The 18,048-nt window shown below is 37.6% G+C and overlaps 1 protein-coding gene across 2 annotated transcripts in view; it reads left to right on the top strand.

The window, feature by feature from the left end:
* Positions 1–17,387, top strand: part of Cops5 (COP9 signalosome subunit 5) — a 19,120-nt gene extending 1,733 nt beyond the window's left edge. For both annotated transcript variants that reach the window (XM_013034499.1, XM_013034501.1), the window contains exons 2-8: positions 2,250–2,484; positions 3,626–3,754; positions 5,051–5,116; positions 6,754–6,839; positions 12,204–12,315; positions 14,360–14,508; positions 17,147–17,387. In XM_013034499.1, the coding sequence (XP_012889953.1) occupies positions 2,250–2,484; positions 3,626–3,754; positions 5,051–5,116; positions 6,754–6,839; positions 12,204–12,315; positions 14,360–14,508; positions 17,147–17,231 (862 nt within the window). In that variant the 3' untranslated portion in view covers positions 17,232–17,387. The remainder of the gene's footprint in view (positions 1–2,249; positions 2,485–3,625; positions 3,755–5,050; positions 5,117–6,753; positions 6,840–12,203; positions 12,316–14,359; positions 14,509–17,146) is intronic.
* The last annotated feature ends 661 nt before the right edge of the window (positions 17,388–18,048 follow it).

Below are 18,048 nucleotides of genomic sequence, written 5' to 3'. Positions count from 1 at the left end.
GAGGGACAGTGCCCAGGCCCAGAGTTCAAGCCCCATGATCAAAAAAAAAGCTCAGGAACCTTGAGCTCAGGACCTGAGTTCAAGCCTGAGGACCAACACCAAAAACAACAACAAAAAAAAACTGTTTAGGGGCTGGGAAGGTGGCTCAGTGGTAGAGTGCTTGCCTTGCATGCCTGAGGCCCTGCTTTCGATTCCTCAGCACCACATAAACAGATAAAGCCAGAAGTGGCACTGTGGCTCAAGTGGTAGAGTGCTAGCCTTGAGCTGGAGAGCTGAGAGACAGCGCCCAGGCCCAGAGTTCAGGCCCCGTGACCAACAACAACAATAAATAAATAAAAATAATAATGCTAAGATTCTTCGCCTCTTAGTAAAATCCCTGTGTCCCTGGAAGTGATGGCAAGTCAAGGGGGTTCTTTATTCAAAACATTCAGTACTAAGAGAGAGTTCATCAGAGGGAGAATAAAAAAACACAAAAGACACTTTGTTTTCCTGTGCAGGTTCAGGGCTTGAACTTAGGGACTGAGCCTTCTCGCTAAGCTTTTTTTGCTCAAAGCTGATGCTCGACTGCTTGAGCTGGAAAGAACACTTCGGTGAGAGATAAACGAGGGTTGTCACCAGTACTTCCTCTGCCTCCAGCTTTGTTCCAAACTAGCAATATCAGTTTCACAGTATTTGAGTACTTAATATGAGTGGGAACTGAGCTAGAAATGTTCATATTTAATCTTTATGACAACCCAGTAAGGTATTTCCCTTCCTTTTTTTGCAATTAAGAAAACGAGCGAAGTAGGAAGGGAGCCAGTGGCTCATGCCTGTAATTCTAGCTACCCAGGAGGCTGAGATCTGAGGATCATGGTTCAAAGTTACCCCAGGCAGGAACATCCATGAGACTCTTTTCCCCAATTAACAACCAGAAAACCGGAAGTGGTGCTGTGGCACAAGTGGTAGAGCACTTGCCTTGAATTAAAGAGCTCAGGGACAGCACCCAGGCCCAGAGTTCAATCCTTTGAGACTGACAAAAAAAAAAAAGGCAAATACATTAAGAAGCTTACCTCATGATCACAGTGAGACAATGAACCCTTGAATGAGCAAGAGATTTAACATCAAATCTCAACAGCTGTCACTTAACTAGTTGATTGACCTTAAGAAGCTACATTATCTATCTTCATGTATCTGTAAAACAAAAGTAGACCTACCAGCTGGTGTTGCCATTATAAAGTAAACTATAAAAATGATCTGGAATTTATCTAATGGGACCATAATAACTTGTTATTTTTCTTTTTCCTAAGATTTAAATTCATGTCTTGACTTCCAAAACTATATATCTTTTAGACTGTGGTTGATATTTGGGGGAGTGGGGTGAATCTGGGTTGAAATCTGAAAAAAAAAATTTGGTTGAAAGCTTGGAAATTAGACTTGGTTACTAAAAATTCTTCTCAAAGGCACTGACTATTCTGTACAGTCTAGTGAGGTTGCCTGGTTGTCTATGTACTTCTATAGCAGTTGTACACTTCAGGTTGATGTAGTCTGTTAAATACTTAGAAAATTGTTTGCTCACCTCTCTACCCATAACTATACTGATTCTAGCTGTCTTAGGATGCATCCGTGGTATCAAAATGTAATTTTATGTAAGAGTTTAGTTGTATACATTGATGGATATAGTGGTCACAGAAGTGCGGGATATTCAGCCTACTTTTTAATGTTTTTACATTTCTTTAGCATCAATTGTATAAGTACATTTCATTTTGACATACCCATATACACTTTTTTAATTTGAAGAATATCACAGAGGGAAGCCAGAACCTTCAACACAGTATTCCTTTGAGGGTGCTGTAACAGATAAGTTAATAATGCTAATAACAGTACTTACTAACTTTTTAGTATGCATTTTAGTATGTGTCAGTAACTAAGCTAAGCACTGTGTGTGTGTGTCTGTGTGTCTGTGTATGTATGAGTGAGATGGTCCTCGGACTTGAACTTAGGACCTGGGCACTCTCCCTGAGTTTCAAGGCAAGTGCTCTACCACTTTGATCCACAGGGTCATTTCCCATTTTCTGGTGCTTACTTGGAGATAGGGCCCTCATGGACTTTCTTGCTCTGACTGGCTTCAAACTGCGATCCTAAGATCTCAGCCTCCTGAGTAGCGAGGGAGGACTACAGGCATGAGCCACTGGCATCCAGCTAATCTGATTTCAAAATTTGAAATTGACTTTATATGAGAAATTTAATCATATCCTGATTTTGTTTTGTAGCCACCATTACTTTAAGTACTGCAAAATCTCAGCATTGGCTCTACTGAAAATGGTGATGCATGCCAGATCAGGAGGCAACTTGGAAGTGATGGGTTTGATGCTTGGAAAGGTAGATGGTGAAACCATGATCATTATGGACAGTTTTGCTTTGCCTGTAGAGGGCACTGAAACCCGAGTAAATGCTCAGGCTGCTGCTTACGAGTACATGGCTGCCTACATAGAAAATGCCAAGCAGGTAAAAAGATTCTTTCTTAGAAGCTTACTGAGAATGATGAAAGGAGTAACACTGATCATTGTATTTATAAACTGCTTTGTTAAATGGCAAGTCTCATGTGCAACTGTTAAAGATAATTGAAATGGTTAATAACTGTGTTAGAGCTTCAAGATGACTTTTGTTCCTGAACTTAAAACCATCCTTTGCACATTAAATTTTATGTTTAAAATTAAACAATTTCTATGTAAAAGATATATGAGATTAAAAGCCTGATAAGATATATAGCATCAATTTGGCAGGTTGTTTTTTTTAAAAGTTTCTTAACATCCATTATCAGAAGTATGTTTAAAAATCAATTTAGGATGTGGGAGGACCTGAGTTCATTATCCCCAGTACTGAGAAAATTAAATTACATACACTGAAATAAAAAGGCTGGGAACTACTTAAACATTCATGAGTATAAAACCAGTGAAGTTATGGTGTATGCATTAATGGACCACTTCCACAGGCTTTCCAAAAATAGCCATGTATTTACTTATATGATACAAACTCTAGAATTGTTTACTGAGTGAAAAAACAGTAAAACACCACGTGGTATGTTATTATATATGAATATATATATATATATCTATATATATTCATATGCAAACAGTATCTCTATAAGTATATGTAAGCTCCTGGCTATAGGAATAGCATCTGGACTGAGAAACCAGGTAGAGGAAAGATATGGAAGAGACTGATTACCCTGTTGTAATTGTAGCTTGTTTATTTTGTACTTTATATATGTATTTCTATTCAGAAAATCTTTTTTGGACCAGTCCTGGGGTTTAAACTCAGAGCCTTCATTTTGTCCCTGAGCTTCTATGCTCAAGTTTTGCACTCTACCACTTGAATTACAGTTCTACTTCTGGCTTTTTGGTGTTTAATTGGAGATGAGAGTCTCATGGACTTTCCTACTCAGGATAGCTTCCTGATCCTTAGATCTCAGCCTACAAGTAGTAGCTAGGACTACAGGAATAAGCCACCAGTACCTGGAGAAAATCCTTTTTTTAATGTTATGAACAATCCTTCACAGTGTAATTTTATCAATATTATATAAAACACAAATGACAACTCTGCAATTAAGAGGAATTTCAAGCTTTTTGTCCTTTTCTTTTTTTAGGTTGGTCGCCTTGAAAATGCAATTGGCTGGTATCATAGCCATCCTGGCTATGGCTGCTGGCTTTCTGGGATTGATGTTAGTACACAGATGCTTAACCAGCAGTTCCAGGAACCATTTGTTGCAGTGGTGGTAAGTACTTTTAAACCTATTTTAATTAAGTTCTTCATGAAGATTTTCTAAAGCAAGTATACTGAGAAATCAAAACAGTATGATAAAGAAAAGAGTAAAGCACTAGTGTCAGTCTGCCTAGGTTTGAATCTGAATTTTTAACTCAGAATCTGAGGCTTTGGAAAAGTTATTTAACTTCCTCTCATCTCATCCTCCATCCCCCTCCATCTCTATAAAATGAGGGTAAATATAACCACCAAGCACCCAGCTTATTTTAGGTATTCAGTCAGTATTGACTAAATTGAGTAAGCAGGAATTGCCAGAGCCACTCTTACTATACCCACAGTGTTTTAAATGCTATCCAAGTTTCTAGGAGAAAAGTAGAAAATGTTCATCTTTTAATAGAAAAAGAAAAATGTCCGGGCTGGGAAAGTGGCTCGGTGGTAGAGCGCTTGCCTTGCATGCCTGAGGCCCTGGGTTCGATTCCTCAGCACCACATAAGCAAAAAGAAAAAAGCCGGAAGTGGCGCGGCTCAAGTGGTAGAGCGCTAGGCCTTGAGCTGAAGAGCTGAGGGACAGCGCCCAGGCCCAGAGTTCAGGCCACACGACCAGACCCCCCAAAAAAAAAACAGAAAAGAAAAATGTCTTAAAAGAAACGAGCAAATTTTAAAATTTAATCTTTTGTTTATTGAAGTATTTATTGACTTTGAGACAAACCTTACTGTGTAGCCCAGGCTGGCCTCAAACTTGATATGTAGCCTAAAACAACCTCAGGAGTAGTGCTAGAATTACAGCTTAAATAGTGTTTTTAGCTGATAAAATAGTTGTTTAATTTTTAACCGTGAGCTACTGCTGTACCTATTTCATTCATTTATTACCCATGTCATTGAATTTTTATGTGATATTGGGGGGTATTTTTTTCATATTTGTTATGTATATAATATGTAATGCTAAGAAAATATATACTATTTAGAGGACTGGGAAGGTGGCTCAGTGGTAGAGCGCTTGCCTTGCATGCCTGAGGCCCTGGGTTCGATTCTTCAGCACCACATAAGAAAAAAGAAAAAAGCCGGAAGTGGCGCTGTGGCTCAAGTGGTAGAGTGCTAGCCTTGAGCTGAAGAGCTGAGGGACAGCTCCCAGGCCCAGAGTTCAGGCCCCACGACCGGACCAAAAGAAAAAAAAAAAAAAAACAATATATACTATTTAGAATATGTATTACATATTATATTACATACTACATATACATTTTTAGTTCTGTAATATTTGAATAAATGGAGAAATATAATGATTTACATTGACATTTGTATATTTCTTATAGATTGATCCAACGAGAACAATTTCTGCAGGAAAAGTGAATCTTGGAGCCTTTAGGACATACCCAAAGGTAATTACAGGTCTACAATTTTTTTTTTAACTGGTCCTGGGGCTTGAACTCAGGGCCTGAGTGTTGTTCCTGAGTTTTTCTGTGCAAGGCTAGTGCTCTACCACTGGAGCCACATCTCCATTTCCAGCTTTTTTTGGTAGTTAATTGGAGTTAAAACTCTCACAGACTTTCCTGCCCAGGCTGGCTTCAAATTGAGATCTTAGCCTCCTTAGTAGCTAGGATTACAAACATGAGCCACTGGTGCCTGGCTGATTTTGTTTGTTACCTCCAATATTTGACTAACTTTTTTTTTTAAGTTAATGCTGTTAATGCTGTGAATAATGTTTGACTTTTCTATGAGTGTGTATGCACGCACATGCATGTGCAATGTGTGTGCATGTGAGTGTGCCAGCTCAGGGCTTCATTTATGCTAGGCAAGTTCCCTACCACAGGATTGAGGAGGTATATCTCAGGTGGGAGAATACTTAGCCTAGCAAGCACAAATCCTTGGATTTAATCCTAATATATCTCCTATTCCCCCCAAAGAAGTATTTTATAACTAAGCAACTTCAGCCCAATTAATACCTCTTTCTAGCCTAAATTGATTATTTACAAAATAATTGTCTATCATAAACTATCCATAGCAAAAAGTAGTATTATTTATGGGTTTTGGCTGGGGGGAAGAGGGGCACCTACTTTTTTGTATATTTTGGTGCTGGTCCTGGGGCATGAACTCAGAGCCTATGTGCTATCCCTGAGCATGCTACAACTTGAGCTACAGTCCACATCTGGCTTTTTTGCTGGAGATAAGAGTTTCATGGACTTTTCCTGGACCACGATCTTTGGGTGTCAGCCTCCTGAGTAGCTAGTATTATAGTCATGAGCCACCAGCACCTGGCTTGTAATAAATTTTTAAGCTTACTAGAAAAGCAGTCTCTGTTAATATAGTAAGTATTTACAAATATAATAAATATGTATGCATTCTGACAAGTACTAGAGAGACAAAAAGCTAAATAGGTCAGTTTCCTTCCCTGGAGGGAGACTGTGGTCTGCAATAGAAGCATGCACATAAATATATCTCCTGCCAGGCACAAGTGGCTCCTGTCTATAATCCTAGCTTCTCAGGAGACTGGGATTTGAAGGTCATGATTTGGAGCCAACATATACAGAAAAGTCCATGAGACTCTTACCTGCAATAAACTACCAAAAAAACAGAAGTGGAGCTGTGGCTCAAGTAGCAGAGTGCTAGTCTTGGGCAAAAAAAGCTCAAGGACAGACAGCATCCAGACCCTTAGTTCAATCCCCAGGATCAACACACACACACCCTCTCTCAAGGACAGACAGCATCCAGACCCTGAGTTCAATCCCCAGGATCAACATACACACACACACCATATCTATTAAGGACAAGAAAAATGAATCTCACACACACACACCATATCTATTAAGGACAAGAAAAATGAATCCATAAGCTAAATCCAGCTTAGGACTACCAAATGGAGTTAGCAAAGGCTAGAAATTAGCATACATTTTTATTAGAAGATTAAATTGAGTATTTGGCTCCCCAAAATTAATGTTCTCATAAATAAAAAGCTACATAGACAAATTTGTGTTTTTCTTGTTGCTTTTAATCTTCTGTTTTCTTTGTTTTTGCTTAGGGTTACAAACCTCCTGATGAAGGACCTTCTGAATACCAGACTATCCCACTTAATAAAATAGAAGACTTTGGTGTACACTGCAAACAGTAAGTAATTCAACAGTATATCTGGGCTCAGGATAGTTCAGTGGAAGATCACCTGCCTAGCATCCCCAAAGGCATGGTTTCAATCCCCAGTTCTTCAAAAAGTAAAAATTATGTATCTGATACTAAGATACTAAGACACCTTAGAGATCATCCTGTCCACGCTCTTTATTTTACAAATCAGAAATAGAATCAGACAAATTGCAATTCATAATGCAAGTACCTTTTGAAATAATAAAACATAAGGATAATATTCAAATATGATTATATTCAAAATAGTTACATTCAATTTAGAATGATATACTTGGCACATAGTGAAACTAATAACTGAAAGGTCTTTTCAATCTAGCATGATAAACTTGGCACATAATGAAACTAATAAATGAAAGGTCTGTTCAGAGACCAGCTAAGTTTGCAGCCAGTAACGTAAACAATTTCCATTTAGCAACGACTCTTCATATACATTTTCCCTACAAATGCCAAAAAAGACATGAAAAAAATCACTGAATTACACATACTTTTTTTTATATGATGATGAAGTTTATGGCATAGGAATTATATCTGAATTTTTTAACATTAAAAAAGCCAGTAAGAACAAATAAGGGAAACCATAGAACCTATGGTTCTTTGGGCCTGGCTTACTTTACTTATTATAATTTTTTCCAAGTCTTCCCAATTCCTAACAAATGAAGCGATCTCATTCTTTCTGATGGAGGCATAGAATTCCATTTGTGTGTGTGGGGGGATGTATATGCATATGTGTATATATATATATATATATACATACATATATATATGTATATGTATATACATGTATATACCACATTTTCTTGATCCATTCATCTACTGAGGAGCATCTGGGTTGGTTCTGTATCTTAGCTATGGTAAATGATGCTGCAATAAACATAGTTGTGCTGGTAGCTTTAGTATGGTCTTGTTTGTGATAGTTTGGGTAAATGCCCAAAAGTGGGATTGCTGGGTCATAGGAAGCTCTATATGCAGTCTTTTGAGGAACCTCCATACTACTTTCCAAAGTGGTTGCACAAGTTTACACTCCCACCAACAATGCAGTAGGGTTCCCTTCTGGCCACATCCCCTCCAGCATCTGTTATTAGATTTCTTCATAGTCATTCTAACTGGGGTGAGGTGGTATCTCAATGTTGTTTTGATTTGCATTTCTTTTATGGCTAGAGAAGTTGAGCATTTCTTCATATGTCTATTGGCCATTTTTATTTCCTCTTCAGAAAAGTTTCTGTTTAAGTCTTTAGTCCACTTATTTATCAGGCACTTGTTTCTTTGAGGATTTGTTGTTGGGGGATTTAATTTTTTGAGTTCTAAGTATATTTTAGATATGAGACCCTTGTCCCAGTCCGTGGGCTTTCTATTGATCTTGCTAGCTATGTCCTTGCCATGCAGAAGCTCTGCAGCTTCATGCAATCCCATTTGTCCAACCCTTCTTTGATTTCTTGTGTTTCTGGGTCTCTATTGAGAAAATTTCAGCCTGTGCCAAGGAGACCTAGGATTTCTCCTATTCCTTCCTGTAATGTTTTCAGGGTGTCTGCTTTCACTTTGAGGTCTTTGATCCATTTGGAGTTGATTCTGGCACAGGTTGATATATAAGGATCTAACTTTTAGTTTTCTACAGGTATTTAACCAATTTTGCCAGCACCATTTACTGAAGAGGCTGTCTTTCTCCCATTCTATTTTTTTTTAGCTCCCTTATCAAAGATTAGATGGCTATAGGTCTGTGGGTTCATTTCTGGGCTTTCAATTCTATTCCATTGGTCCTGAGGTCTGTTCTTGTGTCAGTACAAAACTGTTTTGATTCTATGGCTTTGTAGTAGAGTTTGAAATTTGGTATTGATATTGCTCCAGCACTATTTTTTCTGTTAAGGATCGTTTTTGCTATTCAGGGTCTTTTATTGTTCCATATGAAGTTTTGGATTGTTTCTTCTATTTCATTGAAGAATGAGGTTTGAATTTGATAGATATCACATTGAATTTGTAGATGGCCCTGGAACAAGCAGAAAAGGTCAAAAGCTATGTACATATGACCAGATAAGATGATGTTAAGTGAAATGAACCCCAAGATAGGGACACAAGTGGTTTTTTCTTTCTTACTATCATTCCTAACGTATTTATAATGTACCACGTTTGATTTTTTTGTTTCTTTGTATGTTTCTCCCCCATGGTATAACCTCTGTTTTCACTGTATTGATGTCGGTGCCCTGCATCTTGTATATACACTTCTGTAATTTGGGGAGGGGAAGGGAAAAAACAAAATGCTTAAATAAGGATATAGGTTGACCCATTGTAACAATGAGATTGTACAAGACACTATATTGAAAAACAAACTTTACAGTTTAGGCGGGGTGGGGGGGGGAGGAGAGTTGTATAGTTGTGGAGGTGGGAGGGAAGGGATGAAAAACAAAGGATGAGGTAACAATGCTTGATAGGAAATGTACTCATTACCTTGTTCATGTAACTGTAACCCCTCTGTACAGTATTTTTACAATAAAAAAAAAAGCCACTAAGGGCTACACATAGTCATGTATGCCTATAATCTCAGCCACTTGGGAAGTAGAGATTGGAAGGAGTATGCTTCAGGACCAGCCCTGAAGGCAAAAAAATTTGTGAGACTCTCATCCCAGCAAATAAGCTGGGTATAGGAATGCAGCCACCCAAGAAGCACAAGTAGGAAGATCAGGGTCCCAGGCTGGTCTGGCAAAAAGCAAGACCCTAAAAAATAAAACAAAAAAAAGGGTTAGGGTATGGCTCAAGTAGTAGCGCATTTGCCTAGCAAGTATGGAGGCCCTAAAAGTTCAAACCCCAGCATTTCTAGGAAAAAAAATAGAAGACGCCCCTGTGGAGGCAGTTTTCTTTACCTTTATCTTACCATCCCTCAATGACCTTTATTGAAGCTACTGTCATTTGGAGACAAACCATAGTACTGGCTGCCTAACTGGTCTTCTTATGAATACCCTTCACTCTCTTAAAGATGTTTTCTCAGCCAGAGTGATTCCGTTAAAATATAAGTCAGATCACATTCTTCCTCAAAATGACTTCCCATCTCACCAAGAGTAAAGACTGTAACTTGCTATAGAGTATGCAACCCTGAATGGTCTGGCCCCTTTCTGAGCTCAGCTCTTTATCATAGCACCTTGGTTATCTCTAGTCCAGATATACTACTTCTTCCATTTGTTGAAGGAGCTAGGCAGACTTCTGCCTCACAGTTTTTGTATTTACTCCTCCTCCTATCTAAAACATTCTTCCTTATTTCCACATGGCTTATTATGTCTTTTAATCATTGAATATCTTTCTAAGGGTCACCTTAACAGAAAATACTCTTTGATCACTATTTCAAATATACTTCCCTATTATTCTTCCCCTTTCCTATTTCTTTTTTTCTTTTTTTTTGTCAGTCATGGGACTTGAACTCTGGGCTTGAGTGCTGTCCCTCAGCTCTTCAGCTCAATGCTAGCACTTTACCACTTGAGCTACAGCGCCACTTCCAGTTTTCTGGTGGTTTATTGGAGATAAGAGTTTCACAGACTTTCCTGCCCGGCTGGCTTTGAACCAGGATCCTCAGATCACAGCCTCCTGAGTAGCTAGGATTACAGGCGTGAGCCACTGGCGCCCGGCCCCTTTCCTATTTCTTGTTAGCTCTTTTCACCTTTGGTGTATTTGTTTCCTTGCTATTGACATCTTACACTGTGAATTTCATGAGAACACAAATACTTGGGGCTGTGTTCTTGTGTTTAAAATGGACCATGACAGGGGCTGGGAAGGTGACTCAGTGGTAGAGCGCTTGCCTTGCATGCATGAGGCTCTGGGTTCGATTCCTCAGCATAAGCAAAAAGAAAAAAGCCGGAAGTGGTGCTGTAGCTCCAGTGGTAGAGCTGAAGAGCTAAGGGACAGTGCCCAGGCCCAGAGTTCAGGCCCCACAACCGGACCAAAAAAAAAAAAAAAAAAATGGGCAATGACACCTAGAGTAGGCATTTAAAAAAGAAGGGTTTCTTAAATGACTAAATAATACGGACTTCAAGGAACATTTAGACTAGCCATGTACTACTGCTACTACTCTTACTTTTCACTTATAAAGTCTTAGAAAATTTGAGAATTTCTAAAAGTGAATTTCTAAATGTATCTGATTTTCAACCACCTCTGATATATTTCTGTAAAAATGGTTTACTTCTTTCCTAAAGGATTAAGCTTAATCATCTTATTTGTGCTATTGAAAGAGAAAAACTCTTGAGTGTAGAAGCATGTTTGTCTGTGAACTCTCATGTTCTGAATGATAACCCTTTTTCATTTATATTCAATCTTTTGTCTTTTAACCTTCTCTGGGTTTTTTTTTTATTCTTTTATCTTAAATAACTTTCCATGATTGTAAAAGAAGGACAGAGAAAACTGGAGGAAGGGAAAGGAAAGAGTGATGGGAATGATATTGTGAAACTAAATTTTTTATACATACACATATTTATACACACATGTATACATGCATATGTGTACAAATTTATAAACTAGCACAGTGACAGCCATCAAAAATTGTCAAAGGGAGTGTGGAAACCATAGGAGACTAAGAAAGAGTAATATAGAACTAGAGTTGTACTCAAGTTATAAAGCACCAGCTGAGCAAGCAAACCAAGTGAGAGCTTTAAGGTCCTGAGTTCAAACCCTGGTACTGACTTTTGGCGGGGAGGAGGGCCATACTTTGAGATTTGCGTTTCCAAAAAGCAGTAGTAGATCCTAACTAGAGTATTAGAAAGAAAATGGGGAGTCGATGTGTCATTTTCAGTATTTTTTAAAAAGCTTACAAAAATTATAGAGAGAGGCAGCTCATTATGCTTATGTGTCATTAGTTGGAATTGACAGACTCAAAAAACAAATATATCAATAAGAAATTCTGTTATTAATAAGTTCTAGGACTTCTTAGACTCTAAAGAAGAACAAAAAAATACAAGACAAATTTAGTAAACAGAAGATTAGTAAACCACAACCCAAAAAAGAAAGAAAGCCCTGCTTACCATTGTTCTCTTGGTTTAAAAACTAAAATATTACTAGGGCTAGGAATGTGGCTGAGTGGTAGAGTGCTGCCTAGCATGCATGAAGCTTTGGGTTTGATTCCTCAGTACCACATAAACAGAAAAGGCCAGAAATGTGCTATGGCTCAAATGATAGAGTGCTGGCCTTGAGCAAAAAAAAAAAAAGCTCAGGGGCAGTGCCTAGTTCAAGCCCCAGGACTGGGGAAAAGAAAATTACTATTTGAATATAAAATAATAATTTGCTTAAATTTGGCCATAACTTCTATGTGTTATCACTAAATATTTTCTTTCACATACCTGAATCTGTACTTCCATTTCATAGATACTACGCCTTAGAAGTCTCATATTTCAAATCCTCTTTGGATCGCAAATTACTTGAACTTTTATGGAATAAATACTGGGTGAATACACTGAGTTCATCTAGCTTGCTTACTGTAAGTACTGTTCTTGGAGGAATGCACTTGAAAAAAAGTTGGGGAACAGGGATTGAAACAGAAGCACTTTGTAGCTCAAGCTGGCCTTGAACTTAGTTTTCCTGCCTTATCCTCCCTAGTGTATGGGCCATCTTGCCTGGCAAAGTTGAATTTTATCTAAGCTATAGAATCTCCTTAATATCTGAAACCCCATTTCTCAAAAAGGTTATACTTACTTAATACAGATACCAGGTCTAGGGATCTGGGGGTCTGGAGTAGGAATCTGCATCTCTGAGCTGGAGCAGATTGCAATTCCACTTTATATACTAGAGAGACTAAGCCTAAATGGCAAATAGACTGTCAGATGGGGGGAGGGGAGGAAGAGAATTACACACAATTTAAACAGACTTATGGAGAACAAAATACAAGTATTGCTTTGTTTTGTATCAGATAACAGATTATCTTGAGCAGGACTGTTGTTATAAGTAACAGAATAACCAAAATAAGGAAGGGAATTAAGTATTATGTAAATTACTAAGTCTAGGAATAGAGTATACCTCAGGCACAAGTTTGTATTCAAATCTATGAAGTCTTAGTTTTTTCTCTCTCAGCATTGTCAGGTTCATTTCAGGCTTTATGTGACTACAAAATGACAGCTGTAGCCCACGGGCAAGCTCTTTACTGATTGCTCTGGAGTAGAAGCAACTCCTTCAGGAGCAGAAGGCCTAAAATAATGTGTATTTTCTTTACATTGCTCTACAATTTCTATATTTTCTAAAATCAAAGTTTTGTAACTAGAAAACTTATTTTATTTTATTTTTTTTTTCCGGTCATGGGGACTCTGGGCCTGGGCGCTGTCCCTCAGCTCTTCAGCTCAAGGCTAGCGCTCTACCACTTGAGCCACAGCACCACTTCCGGCTTTTTTCTTTTTGTTTATGTGGTGCTGAGGAATCGAACCCAGGGCCTCGGGCATGCAAGGCAAGTGCTCTACCACTGAGACACCTTCACAGCCCTAGAAAACTTATTTTTTTTATATTATAACTACTAATCCTAAAAGCTTAATAAGGAAACAATAACAAAATTAGCTAATAATTATTCAGCCTTTTCGAGGTGCATTTGTGACACTGATTTTCCTGAGACCTTTTTATACATTGCTTTATGTGATTTTTATCATAGCCTTAAGATAAAAAATCATTGCCACTTTCTCCCATTTTTGAAACACAAGGCCTACTCCAGACTTACCAGCTAATCTATAATAGGGCTAAAAGCCGAACTCAAAACCTGTACTGGGAAGCCTCCTGTAATAGCAAATATTCCAGTTAAGCAGTCAAGAAAATCAATTCCAGATTTAATCTTGAAATAATAAGTGGACAACATCTACCCTCAAGCAGCTGGAACTGGGAATCTATTTTTATATTTGGAATTTGAAGTCTTACTTAATTGACTATCCACTGATATTTTACAGTAGAATTCTTTGTAAATAAAATGTTCTATGTTAAAATTAATTTTTATAAGAATACATACTTTAGGAGCTGGTTGCCATTTGCTCACCCCTATAATCCAAGCTACTCAGGAGGCTGAGATCTAAGATTGTAGTTCAAAGCCAGCTGGGCAGGAAGATCCATGAAACTTTTATCCTCAGTTAATCACTGGAAAGCTTCAAGTGGACTAGTGGCTCAGGTATAGAGTACTAGCCTTGAGCACAAAAGCTCAGAGACAAAACCTATGCCCTGAGTTCAAGCCCTAATCCCTGCATGAAAAGCAAAGAAAGAACTAAAATATACATACACATACACACATATATCTGTACATCTGCAATCCCAGTTATAGGCGGAGTAAACCAAGTTACATGCTAAGGCAGAAAGATCCAAAATTCAAGGCCAGCCTGAGAAACTAATAAGATCTGTTCTCAAAAGAAAAAGTTCTTAAGATGTAATTAATAGAGGATTTGCCTAGCTAGTACAAGATCCTAGATTTAATCCTGAGTATGTAAATATATATAAGAGGAGGGAAGTGATTTTTTTAATTGTATTATGTTGTACACTGAATACCATTTTCTCCACAGAATGCAGACTATACCACTGGTCAGGTATTTGATTTGTCTGAAAAGCTAGAGCAATCAGAAGCCCAGCTAGGACGAGGGAGTTTCATGTTGGGTTTGGAAACACATGACCGAAAGTCAGAAGACAAACTTGCCAAAGCTACAAGAGACAGGTAAGAATTAATCTGTAGGATTCCTATCCCAGCTCTCTTTTCTTCACATTAGCAAATTAGAATGAATCAAATTTCTTATTTTTCAATTTAGTTATAACTTCATTAGAATGATACCTGTATATTATCTTTTTTTAGGACCTTTAAAAACTTGTCAACACAGCTCAAACCTCAGTCACTACCACCATATAAAAAAGTTATGTATAAATTTTGTTGGTTTATATTATTTTTAGGATTTTTGTTTTGTATTTTTATTTTATTAAGTAGTTGTAGGAAGAGGGTTCAGTTCCATAAGTCAAGTTGTGCCTACAATGCATCTTGAGCAATAGCAAGCCTTCTTTCAATCTCCCCCATTTTTCTCCCTCCCATCTCTACCCTCGATGTGTGTGTGTGTTTGTATGTGTGTATGTTGGTCCTGAGACTTGAACTCAGAGCCTAGGCACTGTCTCTGAGTGTTTTTGCTCAAGTCTAGTGCTCTACCATTTGAGCCATAGCTCCACTTCAGGCTTTTTGGTAGCTAAATTGGAGATAAGAGTCTCACAGACTTTCTTGCCCTGCATGGCTTTGAACTGTGATCTTCAAATCTCAAATCCTCCTAATTAGCTAGGATTACAGACATGAGCTACTAGTACATGGCTTCATAGTCCAGTTTCTACATAATGTACCTTAAATATAATGACTATATTTGTTTGCCCTGCCTCACTCCATTTTTATACACAGCTTTTAACCTTGACAACTAGAGAGACATAAAAGGCTTAAGTCAAAGATCTAAGTAATGTTATGGAGGCTGAGATCTGTGGATCATGATTGGAAGCCAGCCTGGCAAAAAAATCTGTGACACTCTTATTTTCAATTAACAACCAGAAATCCAGAAGTGGCACTGTGGCTCAAAGTGGTAGAATGGTAGCTTTGAGCAAAACAGCTCAGGACAGCACCCTGGCCCCGACTGAAAAAAAAAGGTCCATTACTAGATACTTTTTAAGCAAAATGCTAACTTAATTATTTTCAAAAGGATTAAATTCAGATTTGTAAAATTTTCCAGATTTTAATTTTTCAAACATTTTTAATAATTGGACTCTCAACCTGTGCTTCTGAAACTATCCTTGCAGCAGTAATTCAGTATCTTGAGTTTTAGCACCAAAGATTTTGTTAAGTGCAAACTTGAACATTGTCTCTGTTAACCTAGGATATAATAATGTGGCATTCTAATGCATAAATTGAATAGGGTTGCGAAAACTAAACACTTCTGTACACAGAAATTTGAATTTAATATGATAATCTAGAGTAGAAAGTATGTTGACATCTATATGAACTGATACATTCATATCTACTTTAGAAAAATCAAGTCTTAGCCAGACAGTGGTGGCTCATGCCTATAATCCTATACCCAGGAGGCAGAGATCTAAGGATCATGGTTCGAAGCCAGCCCAGGCAGGAAAGTCCTTGGAAAATCTTATCTCCAATAAACTACTCAAAAAGCTGGAAGTGGCATTGTGGCTTAAGTGGTACAGTGCTAGCCTTAAGCACAAAGAGGCTCAGGGATAGCACCCAGACCCTGAGTTCAAGCCCCAGGACTGGAAGAAAAAAAGAAAAATCAAGTCTACAAAAAAAGAAGGGAGAAGAAAAGGGGAAGTTCATCCTGAAATCAGGAGTCATCTTGGCTTAGAAATACTTGATTCCCTTCTTCGTGTGTTTTTAGGAATAGAGCAAGAGACCTGAATAAATGTCATGTCTTTCTCTGCCATCAGGTTTTACATTTGGTACTTGTTTTAATACGATTTGGTGTGACTGTCTTAACATTTGTAATTTTATCTATATATGCATCTCAATTTCTTATGCAACAAAGACTTCTGTGGAAAAAATATTTGAATTACATAACAAAATATAAAAAGGGCAAAAGAAGAGTTTCCTTTTTGCAGTAGTTTTCTACATATACAGGATTTTGTCATTGTTTCTGCTTTTTTTTATCATTTTCATCATTAACCTAAGTAATGTTTTAATTGTTTAGAAGATATTTATGATGATCTCAGGATAAAAAAGCATAGAATCCAGGCTGGGAAGTTGGCTCAGTGGTTGAGCGCTTGCCTTGCATGCCTGAGGCCCTGGGTTCCATTCCTCAGCACCACATAAGCAAAAAGACAAAAGCCAGAAGTGATGCTGTGGCTCAAGTGGTAGAGCGCTAGAAGAGCTGAGGGACAGAGTCCATGCCCAGAGTTCAGGCCCCACGACCGGACCCAAAAAAAAAGCATAGAATCCTTACCTGTTAACAGTTATTCTAGCTAATAACATATATTAATGTAATGTTGGAATCTTACTATGAATATATAATACTAATATATAATTAGTGTATTATTTTAGTTTCCTTTCAAAACACAGTTTTTCCCAAAGCTGCTGACATATAACAGAATTATTTTAAATTATATCAAGATTGACAATGTCCTTTTGTGAAAATTGTAGTAAGTAATAAAATAGTCAAGATATGCAGAAGGATAAAAAGTTAAAAGGTAAATTTTAAGTGGGTATAGTTTGAGAAATAGGAATAAAATGAAAATTAGGTGAGAATATGGATAGTCATGAGGGGAACTTGAATGTTTGATAATTTTCCATTTGTAATGTTTTATGTTTTGTTTTGTTTTTCCAGCTGTAAAACTACCATAGAAGCCATCCATGGATTGATGTCTCAGGTCATTAAGGATAAACTATTTAATCAGATTAACATCTCTTAAATAATCACTGAGTCGAGCTTTTGCCTGAAAGTTCATATGTGAAGAATACTCAAGTAACACTCTTAAAAACAGTTACCAAAAATCTGATTAGCAGTATAAGGTGCTCTGAAGTGTCCTGGATATTACCATCCTGTAATAAAGCTCTATAAAATGAAATTGTCCCTCAGTTCTTTTGGGGGTAAAGATTACATTATTTTCCTTTAATGCTCTTCATTCTGAGAGAAAATAATTATTAGAACTTTCCTATTTTCTAAAGAGTGTTTTCTGCTGAAAGTATTCAGAGAATTCCAGTACTTCATTGCCATATAATGGTTATTTCCAATTTAGCTTTTAGCCTACTTTTGACAATCAGTTGGTAAAAATATTGTTTAACTTAACATTTCCTTATTCCTATGAAACAGCAGCCAAATCCTACCACAAATTATTATTTTCCTGGAAATCAAATAACTTCCTAGAGATGCAAGCCAAAGTTATCTATCTGGTCATTCAAACATTCATCAAATGCTTTGTGCTGAACCAGACCCAATGTTACTCTGGTTATGTTGAGCAAGGTAGGAATGTCCACTGAACTCATAGAACTCATCCTAGAAGTTAAGCTAAGTTAACAGTTACTTAAATATACTGATATGAAGGGAGAGAATGTGTGCTGGGGAAACTGCAGGAGAAATGTTTATTTCAAAGAAGTGTGTGTTAGGTAGGCTTCCTGAAGGAAATATCCTGGCCATTAAGGTGAAACTTGAAAGAATGGATGTCTAGCCAAATAAAGGATAATAGGGAGGCTACTATTACAGGCAGGGAGTGTAACAGTGTGAAGGCA

This window comes from Dipodomys ordii, unplaced genomic scaffold (assembly GCF_000151885.1).
Source record: "Dipodomys ordii isolate 6190 unplaced genomic scaffold, Dord_2.0 Scaffold190, whole genome shotgun sequence".
In the NCBI taxonomy this organism is placed as follows: Eukaryota; Metazoa; Chordata; class Mammalia; order Rodentia; family Heteromyidae; genus Dipodomys; species Dipodomys ordii.
Note: the sequence above shows the minus strand (reverse complement) of the source record. Positions and strands in the feature narration are given on the sequence as shown.